Source organism: Podarcis bocagei, assembly GCF_964188305.1.
Source record: "Podarcis bocagei genome assembly, chromosome: 7".
NCBI lineage: Eukaryota > Metazoa > Chordata > Lepidosauria > Squamata > Lacertidae > Podarcis > Podarcis bocagei.
Window position 1 is genome coordinate 5,989,930 of NC_138132.1, and position 12,164 is coordinate 6,002,093.

At 42.0% G+C, this 12,164-nt stretch overlaps 1 protein-coding gene across 7 annotated transcripts in view; it reads left to right on the forward strand.

Annotated features, from left to right (window-relative positions):
- The first annotated feature begins 475 nt into the window (after positions 1-475).
- The window catches only part of ZNF541 (zinc finger protein 541), a 37,084-nt gene continuing 25,395 nt past the window's right edge, over positions 476-12,164 (forward strand). For 2 of the 7 annotated variants that reach the window (XM_081200153.1, XM_081200158.1), the window contains exons 1-4: positions 479-863; positions 2,566-2,719; positions 4,517-4,860; positions 9,749-9,992. In XM_081200153.1, the coding sequence (XP_081056279.1) occupies positions 4,557-4,860; positions 9,749-9,992 (548 nt within the window). In that variant the 5' untranslated portion in view covers positions 479-863; positions 2,566-2,719; positions 4,517-4,556. Of the gene's footprint in view, positions 864-2,565; positions 2,720-4,516; positions 4,861-9,748; positions 9,993-12,164 lie in introns of all 7 variants that reach the window. The other 5 variants (XM_081200159.1, XM_081200157.1, XM_081200155.1 and 2 more) reach the window with 5 other exon arrangements.

A 12,164-nucleotide genomic window follows, 5' to 3' on the forward strand; every position in this document is an offset into this window, starting at 1 on the left:
AAAACCCCCCAAAAACGTAAAATATCCCCTCACGGAAACGGTGCGCGACGAGATGACACGCCATACCTCCGGCGGCGTGTCCCCCCCCCCGTACCTCATTCCCTCACAGCTTCCCCTCCACGACTCCATCCCCTCCTTATCCTCCCCTCACGTAGGTAAGTCGGGGGAGGTTGTTCGCGCCTTGCCAACCTCCTCACAAAATGGCGGCGCCGGGCCACCGGCTACTCCCTTTCCCTTCCCGCCAAAACGCACGCACGTACCCTCACTCCCTCCGCCCCCCCCCCCCGCTTACACCCTCCCCGCGTCGAGCGAGCGAGCGAAGCGCCGCTTTATTGTCGTCCTCCCCCGCCCTCCCCTTCCAGCCTCCAGCCCGTTCGGGCGCCAGGCGCGCGTGGGCGGGCCCCAGTCGGCGTCTGGGCGTGGCCGGCGCGTGCAGAAGAAGAAGAGGAGGGGGAGGGGGGACTAAATAAATAAATAGAGAGGGAGGGGGAGGAGGAGGAGAGCGGGGCGCGCGACGACGGGTAAAGCAGCGGCCTGTTTCTGCCTGTGCGCGCGCGCGCCCGCGTCGTCCTCCTCCTCGCTCTCTCGCTCCCCTTCCTCAGGGAAGGCTCCTTCCTTCTCTCCCTTGCCCCCTCAGGTGCAGGTTGCAACCGTCCCTCGCCCCCCAAGGCCGCTCCACCACCACCACCCGGCCCCATTGAGGAGCAAGCCCCGCACCCACCACCTCAGGAGGGAGACCCGCTCCCCTCTGCAAAGTGGGGGGGGGCAGGAAGGCTAAGGCTCCTCGCCCCACTTCAGACCCCTCTCCCCACACCAGGTCACCATTTGTGTCAGGAGCGACAAAGAGAGCTTTTCCATCTGTGGTAAGGGGCTCTCCCGCCTCACCTCAAGGAAGGAGGACGTGTGCAAATGCGCCCCCCCCCAGCCCCCCATTCGCGCCCCGCGGCAGTTGCTCCCCTGTGGGGACAAGCGAGGCCCAGCGTGTCTGGAAAGCGGGGTGGGGTCGGTTGCAAATACTTAGATGGGGGTCGCTGCAGCCCTCCGTTTTGTTAGGGGGAAGGGGGCTCCCCATCCCACTTTTTAACTGCTCAGAACTGGGGGGGGGGCAGCCACTGCTAGGGCTTCCCGTTGCTGTGTTTCTCCCCCCATGTAGAGAAGAATATGGAGCCCTGGCACCGTTGGGAAAGAGAATCTTAATTCGGATCCTGTCCCTTCGCCAGGGTTAAAAACACGCAACAGCGTTTCAAGTGCAGCAGCAGGTTTTTAGGGTTTTCTCTGCATCTGTTTTTTTTTTAAATGAAGGCTCAGGATGGGATGGAGAGGTTAAGGTTGCAATAGCCCCATTTACTACCCCGGGGTTAGTTAAGGCCCATTCGATTCAACAGGGCTTGCTTTGGAGCAGTCGTGCAAAGGATTGCACTCTTAGGAAGGGAAGCCCTGTGTTACGTTTCATTGCTTTTCAGGAGAATTTTGTGATAGGAGAGAAAAAGCAGTGAAATGCAAGAGAACAGCTTAAAAACCATGGGTGTCAACCGGTGGAAAGGTTTCAGTTAAGCTGCCACTTAAGCAATCTAGTAAATAAGTTTGCCTATGCTAAAACTTAAACATAGGTTCCCACTTTATATATTGAAGGAAGTGCAAAATAATATATACTTCAAGAAAAGCTGCTATGGGGGGTAATCCATTTGTAATATTTTCAGCCTACGCCATTACTTTGTTAAAAATTAGCTTTCCTGGGTTTCTCTCGTTCTCAAAGGAAACCCAAACATAAAAATACTGCAAAACTTCCAAAAGATGCTGAAGCTTTGGAATTTTTTGAGGGCAGCACTTCATAATTGTGCAACAGCTAAAAAGAGAAGTAAATTTATTTGGTATTTGCTCTTGGTACATGAATGGGATAAGGAATCCCAACCCGCTTAAGTGTAGCTAGGAAATAATCTTTTTATCAGTAATCACACATCATTTGAAAACATGACCTAAAAATATCTGCATGATAAAATTCTGATGTTCATATTTGTATGTAAAGCTTTTATTCCCCACTGCTATGAGCAGGCTTTTAAAAAAATCCTTATTTTTATCCTGTGAAATTAAGATATCTCCCTAACACCTTTTTGCTTTTATAAGCCTGCACTACAAGCATCAGTGGTTTGTGTACCTTGGTCCTTTGCTCTGGAATGTTGGGTGCTATAATATGGATAGGTTGTAAGTGGCATTATGTCTACAGTGCCTGGATACAGAGCATTATATATTCATAAAATTCCATTTAATAATATGCCCACACCCAGCAAACAATCTTTCCTTTTTCTCTCTCCATCCCAAATTAAGAGATCGTGTGCCCCTCAGTATTACAGCAACAAATATTTCCTCCCAACATGCAACTAAAAATAGTGTACCCTTGTCTGTTGGATCCAGTGGGAAGAATTTAAATATATTTGTATACGCACCCTGTCTTACGAAGAGAGGTTGAGTTGATTCTGTTGATAGCAAGGAGGAGCCTTAAATACCAAATGTCATTCTTCTTAATGGATATGAATTTAAACTATTCTCTACTCATTCTATCCTTAGAGCACATCTTTCAAAGAGTTCTCCCAAAATCTGCTATGGCCTTATAATACTGGACTTGTAGGATTTTGAATGACAGCCACTAATACCCAGTTAAAATTGTGAAGACAGAAAGAAGTGCTGATGAACTTTGCTTAATCCTTGGTGAATAATACCTGTAAGCTATTCTTAAATATAAGCATTTGCAGATTAGGAGTCTCCATGCATAGTTTTGTATATGTAAACTCTTGCCCCTTTTTGCAAAATTTATCATGTTTACATTTCTGTTAAGCCCAGAGATAGTCATATACTGTAGTGTTCTAAACATGTATGTACACTTTTAAAAAAGAATTTGCCACTTTTTATTTATATATGGGGATGTTTATGGCCCACCTTTTAAGGCCTAGGCTTGCAATGCAGCAAGACAACACAATACATTAAAAAGAATGAAAATCCTGTAGAAACCTAGAATAACCAACAGTTGTATATTCAAACAGCAAAACTGCAAAAAGAATCCAGAGAGACATGTAAAATAACAACCTTTTTTCTGGGTAGTGGTGATAAGTTTTTAGCCATTGGTAGAACATAAATAATGAGGTACGCAATCTAATCTCTTGGGGCAGTAAGTTATTATGGACAGCTTCACATGTAACACTAAGCCAAAATAATACATTAATCTTTTGAAAATGCTCATGGGGAATCTGTAGAACTATATTGCAGTACATCTATTATTTGTGGCAGTACATTCATCTTATATGTGAACCTCATCCCAAACACTAAATTTCAGTAGAGATTTTTGTTATTAACCTATTTAAATTAAATTTGATCATTTGAGAAATAACCGTAGGAACCAAAATCCCTAGATATGTTATTTATTTCACAAAATTTGTATACCGCTTGATTGTAATAAGACCTCAAATGTCAGTTTGATCTATATGATGCTTAATTTAATCATGGGGTAACCCTCATTTGAAGATATGGAGGCAACCCTTTTTTGGAGTGGGTAAAGTGTGGGATTAATACAGTAGGTTAGCTGATAAGAATAGATGGAGAATTTTTACAATGATTCTTCATTGAGGGTTAGATACTATTTACCAATGAACATTAAATTGTAATTATAATCTGTTTCAGTATTTTAACTTTGTGTGTTTTAAAATAGGATTGTAAATTTTTCTTGATATTATTGTCTTAGCTTTTTGTAAACCATTTTTGAGTTTTTTCACAGTCAAGCGATGTATACTTTTTAGGAAATACTGTACCGTAAATTTATAATATTAAATACCGTAATATTTTCAGTAACAGCACACTTCGGTGTCTGTTTATGGTCCATCGACTTTGAGTGCTTTATCATCGCCTGAACTGCTGGGTGGAATAATTGGTTGGTTGCAAAATATAAATCCAGTTACTAGTTTTTATAAATGCATATATGGAAGTTTTTAATGCTTGATGTTTTACTGTAGTTTTATCATTTGTTTGAGCTCCAGTGTGGCTAGAACAACCCGGTCAGATGGGCAACATAGAAATAATAAAAATAAAAAAATTCCTTCCAGTAGCACCTTAAAGACCAACTAAGTTAGTTCTTGGTATGAGCTAACTTAGTTGGTCTTTAAGGTGCTACTGGAAGGAATTTTTTTATTTTGACTATGGCAGACGAACACGGCTACCTATCTGCAATAGAAATAATAAATTATTATTATTATTATTATTTATTATTATTATTGGAAGCTCGTAAAGTAGACGATCAGCAGGTTAGAGAAGAATCAAACAAGGGAATTAAGAGTGTTCTATACAACCTAAACAATGGCAAATTGCTTTAGAATCTATACAGAATATTTCTTTAGATGTAAAATTGGCACAAGTCCTGGTATTGCTGTGACTTGTGCATGCCTATGATTCTTCAAAACTGTTCAACACTTGTGACTCTGACTCAAAGCCCCTTTGCTCTTTCCCATTTCCATTTCCATCTTTTGTTTAGGAACCTTGACCCAAATCACAAACACAGAAGGTGGTTGAATATGGACCAGTACCACCTCAGTGATGAAAGTTCACTCCACTCTGAGATGCAGCTTCATGAGTTTTCAGGGAATCAGGCTTTGGACTGCAGTGATAACTTCGGCCACGATCTGTGTCCAGACATGAGAGACATGATTTATTCAGGATTGAGCAACTTGGATGTGGACCCCAGCCTTTCAGCCACAAATATGAATAATGACTCCTTGGAGGACAATCTTGACACCTTATCTTTGTACTCGGTGAAGGACTGTGATTCTACTAAACTCCTTGATGATTGTGACCCAGACTCACGGCCACTCTTGCATGGTGAGTAACCCTGGTTACAGTGATAAATAACCAATGTGGCAAAATGTGTAAGGCAGGAATGCGAAAACTGGCTTGCCAGATGTTGTTGGACTACAACTCCTATCAGACTCAGCCAGGATGGCCAGTGGGCGGAGGTTATGAGAAGAGTTAGCCAACCACATTGAGAGTCCCAGGTTCCCCATCTTTGCCTAAATACAGGCTTCCTCAAGATCTGCCCTCCAGATATTTTGAAACCACAATTCCCACCATCCCATTGGTCCTGCTAGCTAGGGATCATGGGAGTTGTAGGCCAAAAACATCTGGAGGGCCGAGTCTGAGGAAGCCTGCCTAAATAGAACCTGGAAAGCTTTCTTTTTTTCCATTCAGCTATGGGTTCCTTTTCTAGTCAAGGCACTCCTCTCCGAAATAGGAATACGTAGTAATTGTTCCATTTCACACTTCAGTGCCATGTGTACACTGGTGTTTCTGCACAACAAGGATTATGAAGTATCAATGGGAGATGCATGTCTTTAGATGTACAATGGGCATGTGCTAGAGACCTGCAGACCATGGCTTGTTTTCTGGAAGTTACGGATCACAAAGTATTTTGCAAGCAGAAATAATTAAGTTCTACAAGATTTTGTAAAGATCATAGGTGTGCAGGTTTGTAAGGAGAAATTTGCATCCTCATGTGACTGTTTAGGCACCTCTTGACTTTTTAATGCCAACAGGTCTATGCAGTTGTTTAAAGTTTTGTTGAATAACCTGTCATTTTAATTACTATTCTGTATTGCTTTAAATATTTTTAAATCATGTTATATTGCTCTACACTGCCCTGATGTTTTATGACGTGGAGGTATAAATGAATATATTAATATGTTAGAGTAATTTGCACTGGAAAATCACATATGCTGTATTAGCCATTCAGATTTGATACAACACGATGTTGTCTTCATGAGTATTGCCTGTTTCTTTCAGTATGGCGATGTGGTGTCATTGCATAATCACAGTGTGTGTAGACTGAGATTTTGAAATGAGGGTATATTTTTTAACGGTAGGGGAAAATAGCACTTTTGGCAAGGTAAAAATGTACAAAATTGCCAAAAGCAATACAAATACCAGCCTATTTTTTCAGTGGACCAACTGAGAAACAAAACTCATCTCTTGGAACACTTTCTTGGGATAATGTCATAGACTTAATTTTTCTGTAAAGTGCCATGAGACATTTATTGCTCCTTGGAAAAAATAATAGATAAAGATGACTACACTACAATATGATAAGAATATGTTCCCCCTCTGTCTAGTTTCTTTTCAATTGCATCCAGGATAAAGGAAATGCTCTCTGTGGAGTCTTTGCAGCGCACGCTCCAGCTGCGGCTGGGAAAAAGCTACACTGAAGAAACATGGCAAATCTAACTGTTAGGACCGAACATCTTAGCTTCCTTTTAAATCAAATAATTACCGTATTTTTCGCTCTATAACACGCACCCGACCATAACATGCACGTAGTTTTAGAGGAGGAAAATCCGTAGGCATGCCACCCGTAGGCATTTCCTCCATAACACGCACAGACATTTCCCCTTACTTTCTAGGAGGAAAAAAGTGAGTGTTATGGTGCAAAAAATACGGTAATTTCCTGTTGAACCTTTGTGGCTCTTGATGTTTTCTCCACAATTAAGTTTTCAGTTGAAATGGTTGACTCTAAAATCTGCAGTGAAAAGTTAAGACATGAAATTTTCAGGTCTTAAGTTTGCTGGGCAAAACAACAGTCCACTGTGATCATTCTTGAGATTAGGTGCTTCCATCATTTGAAGCATTTAGTTGACAGCACAGCACTTCAGAAGATTATTTCTCCTTGGAATTATACCTGCATTAGATGAAGTTGGCTGAACTTTACATGCTGCCAGGCTCGGGTTGAAATGATTTTATTTAAGCTCCATCTTATATGCAATTATATATGCACATATCATACCATAGCTGTGTTGGTTTCTGGTTGTTTTTGGTAATACAGTGTTACCTCGGGTTACATACGCTTCAGGTTACAGACTCCGCTAACCCAGAAATAGTGCTTCAGGTTAAGAACTTTGCTTCAGGATGAGAACAGAAATCGTGCTCCGGCGGCAGCAGGAGGCCCGATTAGCTAAAGTGGTGCTTCAGGTTAAGAACAGTTTCAGGTTAAGTACGGACCTCCGGAACGAATTAAGTACTTATCTCGAGGTACCACTGTATATGAAGTGGAAATCAGTTCTTAAAAGAGATTGGCAGTAATGGGGATATGTGAATGAAGAGTAGCTTAGATAAATTTACCGTATTTTTTGCACCATAACACTCACTTTTTCCTTCCTAAAAAGTAAGGGGAAATGTCTGTGCGTGTTATGGAGGGAATGCCTACGGGTGGCATGCCTACGGATTTTCCTCCTCTAAAAACTATGTGTGTGTTATGGTCGGCTGCGTGTTATAGAGCGAAAAATACAGTAAAATGGAACAAAATTGACAGACAGTACAATAGTGCTCTAGTAAGAACAATGAAATAATTTTGGTCGTCAGGAATGAGCTTTGTTGATCAGGTGCAGTAATGCTGAACAAGTGCAAGGCCTCCGTTTTAGAGGAAGGGAATGCTACGCTACCTTCATAATTTTAATTACCTGAATGAATTTTTTAACTAGGCACTCAATTTAATGCCAAAATCCTAAAAGCAGATAAAATAGAACCTCAAAACTAATTAGCTGTGAAATCAGTGGGTCTGCTTCATGAGCAAGCAGTTTGGCAATTAGAGGTTAACTCTTATTAAAAAGTTCAGTATTGGTTTAAATAGTTACTAGAGAGGAGGAAGGTGCATGTTTCTAGAAGGCCAGAAGTTCCCACACCTGTTTGTTTGTGATATGACCACTTTAGCAGTGCAGAAAGGGTGCTTGTATAAGAGGCAAAGAATACTTTAAAATTCAGCAGGGTCTACCCATGCTCTCTTGAGTTGTATATGTACTACATTTATGTGTAGTTTTTGTTCTTCATTCCACCCTGCAGCAAAAATGTAAATCCTGTGTGTTTATACTAGAGATGTAGGTATTCTGGGTAATTTTCCAACGCTCTGAACGGATTGGAGTGTTTAGGATATTTGACATACACTCGTGCACACACGTATAGAATTAAGTGTTTGTGTGATGTGCTCTACGACATTTTGTTGCTGGTAGTACAGTGGTACCTCGGGTTACATACACTTCAGGTTACAGACTCCACTAACCCAGAAATAGTACCTCGGGTTAAGAACTTTGCTTCAGGATGAGAACAGAAATCGTGCTACAGCGGTGCGGCGGCAGCGGGAGGCCCCATAAGCTAAAGCAGTGCTTCAGGTTAAGAACAGTTTCAGGTTAAGAACGGACCTCCAGAACGAATTAAGTACTTAACCCGAGGTACCACTGTACAGTTACTGTTAAAAATGGTATGGGATGGAATCATGTAACCTGGGCTTGCTTTAAGCCTGTCTTAATATTTGCTTTGCCATGCACTCTTAACATGCCCTGAGACTGCTGGGTGGATCAGGATACAAAGCTTCATAAAATATTGTGGGATAACCAGTATGCTTAGGTATAACTAAACTTTGGAAGGAGCTTAGAAGGGAATATATTCAAGGTCCAACAGCCTGTATTTCCATGCTTTACTTTGCTTCATATTTTGTGGTTTTAAATCTTTACTGTGGTTCCTCTCACCAAAGAGGACTTGCCCCAAACCTGGATCTTGGCATCCAGGGAATTCTCTCTTTATACCTCCCCCCCCCCACACACATTATGTTCATTTAACAAACATAATGCAATTTGACATTATGTTCATTTTGTGAAATTTCCATACCAGTTGATTATAGTAAAACCTCTAAGCAGTTCAGTATTGCTAGATCATCACTGGAAGAAAATAATTGCATTGGGGAAGCAAACTTAAACAGTTTCTCGCCATCACCATCATTATAAACATTATTGACATTTTTTAACAAGAACAGTTGTTGGTGTTTTTAACAAGCTTTAGCATCTTGTGTAGTGGGTTTAAAAATAGGGGTAAGGGGTGTTCCCTTCTGAAAGTATTTGGAATTGAGGAAGAAATGGAACTGTCAGGGCTTCAGTCCTCTGAGCTGCCTGCTCCTATCCTGTTGTGCTGAATGGGCTCATCCCTACTGCTTTTAAAAGGATCCTTTTTACAAAGAACCAGCAGGCAGGAGAATCCATAGTTAATGCACCTGGGTTTTTTTGTGCTGACTGAGAAGAGAACGGGATTTGTTTACTGTGTCTGCTTCCACAGCGAATACCAGTCCCAAAGTTAGTATGTGCACCCTGTTTTCTGCTGCCAGGAACATTCACCGGTAACTGAGGGAGCTACATATGTGAAGCCCCCCAGAAATAATTTGGGGAGGGGAGGTTCTTCAGAACCTCTCAAAATATGTAAAAATATATAAAAATCATCCAGTAGCACCTTAGAGACCAACTAAGTTCTTGGTATAAGCTTCCACCAAGAACAAACTTAGTTGGTCTCTAAGGTGCTACTGGACCAACATGGTCCAGACCAACATGGCTACCTACCTGAATTCTGAACCTCTGTTATTTAAGCCCCTCAATGTCACATTGATGTTGTTCTCACCTTGAAAATGCAAGGAGTCATACTTGGCATTTATATGACATTTTTCGTGAGTGTCATGTTCATTGTATCACTATTTTTTTAAAAAGCAACCTTACAAGGTAGGTCAATTTTATTATCCCATAGTGCAGATGGGGTAAGATGTGGAGATGGAGAGGTAAGCGGCTTGCCAAATGCTGCCTAGTGGGTTTGTGACATTGAGATTTGAACCAGATACTTAATTGCTCACGCTGTCATTGACTGTACAAAGCCAGATGCTGTGAACTAAAAGTTGTCTTTACTTACATAGAATTGGGACTTCCTGCCCCTCCAGCACCGAAAGAAGTGGAGCAAGGAGGCAGATCCAGTTCTGGCAGTGGAAGGAGAGGAAAGCACCAGCAGAACTCCCCTCAAGCCCCTTTCCTGGATTGCAGCCTGTGTGGAAAGGTTTTCAGTAGCACCAGCTCTCTCAGCAAACACTACGTGACTCACAGCCAGGAACGGAAACATGTCTGTAAGATCTGCAGCAAAGCATTTAAGCGCCAGGACCACCTGTATGTATCTGTTTGCCAGTAAAACTGATTTAAATGTATAGTTTCTGCTACTGTAGAAATTTGGCTTGATCTAGTTTGGCTAGGGCCTGGTACAAATGCACATAGACCTAGTATTCCTTAGTAATGCAAGACATAATCTCCCTCCACTTTAAGAAAATGGTGAAACTACCCAGGGAGTTGCTTTGGATCTACTGTGTGAGCAGACAGCACTGTAATACAGTGAAGTTTTCAAGTTCCATCATTCAGGCAGGATTCCGGTGGTGGAAGAGGCTCCTTGTATTGAGGAGAGAAAATCTTTCTAATTTGCATGAAATGGATGGGTGGGTGTGAGCACTTGGTGGGATGTGGTTGCAGCGATACCACAGGAAAAGTATCTTAAGCAAAAAGAAGTGGAATTCTGAGAGATATTTGAGCCCCCTTTTCCTTTGAGCACAGGACAAAAGTATGCCTCTCTTTACGTTAACCACAATCCTATGCTCCGGAGCAGAGAAATTGTAATAGAAATTTGTGTGAAAACTAGAGACCTGTAGTCAGAGATCTGTGGCTAGTTCTCACTATTATGGTAAATGTGCACCTGGACTCCTAGCATTTCAGACTGGACATGGAAGCTTTTATGATGGAATATTTCTCAGTACAGTACCAGAAAATGGCAGTTAGAAATATAGAATATCAAGGAGAAGGCTAGGCTAGAATCCTTTCCTCTGACATCTAGTTTTATATATGCAAGGGTGTGTGTGTGTGTGTGTGTGTGTGTGTAGGAACACTGTCATGTGAGCCCCCGTCTGCAGTCTGAAGTGATAGTGTTGGGAGTTCAGCTGTAGGAATCAAAACTAGTTAAAGATTATTACTTCCGGGCAAAGTTCTAGTGTGACTCGGACGTCCTTACAGCCTTTCCTAGTAAAGACAGCCAAATGGACCACCTGGGTGGGTGGAGTCCCTGTAGTACATAGGAGCCTTTACTGCTTAGGGAAATGCTATAACTTACAGCTCTGGTGACACCATCCAGGGTAACTGTGTACAGCAGGCATAGGCAAACCAGGCCCTCCAGTTATTTTTGGGACTACAACTCCCATCATCCCTGACCACTGGTCCTGTTAGCTAGGGATGATGGGAGTTGTAGTCCGAAAACATCTGGAGGGCTGAGTTTGCCTATGCCTGGTATACAGAGTCATGGGTAGCCATGGCAGCTCCTGATGCACAGCCCAAATAAAGGTTTATCCCCTCTTTAACTATTCTAGGTTTCCAATCAGTATGTGAGGTTCAGACTCCCTTGCTTCTGCAGCTCTTGGTCATATACACCTCTGTTCGCTCACTCTCTTTCTCTCACCTGCTTTCTTTTGTACCCCTCTCTTTCCTAACTGTATCTTCAAACACTTGTTTCCTTGATAATGCTGCCTGCTCTGCCCTTCTCAAGGAGCAGAGCAGCTCAGCTAGTGGTGGCCAGAGAGGTACTCCTACCTGCCCAGTCCATCTCTGATAGGAAAGGCAGCTGAAGTAATTAATAGCAGAGGCTTTACCACCACCACCACGCAAAATCATTCAGTGTAGTGGTTCCCATTTGTTCCTTGAGAGATCACTTGGAAATTACTGGTTATCTTGGCGTACCCATTTAATGATTTTTCTGCCTGTTGTAAAAAAAATTGTAATGAACTGTGTTAGATACGGTGTGATTTTTAACTGTATTTTTATTGCTTTTGTTGTTTTCCTATATTGTATTTTGTAGTACAGGCAACTCCCCATTTGCGCTGGGGGTGCGTTTTGGGTCATCAAAAATATCGACAGGATGCATGTAAGCCCGCCCTGCCCCGCCCCCTTCCAGGGCCGAAAATGTCGTGCGCATCAGCAGTCACATGTGCATCAAACACACACAAAATGGGAGTTGCCTGTATTGTAATTTGCATTTCATAGAGTTCAGATTTTAACACAAAAAACACAATATAAAAAACAAAATTACTAACAAATGTACAGTTAAAATTTAATATGGATATTTATTGCGGGTATTCCACTGACCACCTGAATGAAGCTCGTGCACCACTGGTAGTCCAATAACCACAGTTTGTGAACCCCTGCTTTACTATATAACAATATAGTTGATAAAAGTGAGGATTTCATTTGCCTTACTTCGCCAAACCGTTTATTAGGCGTTACAAATATAGGCCATCATAAAACATC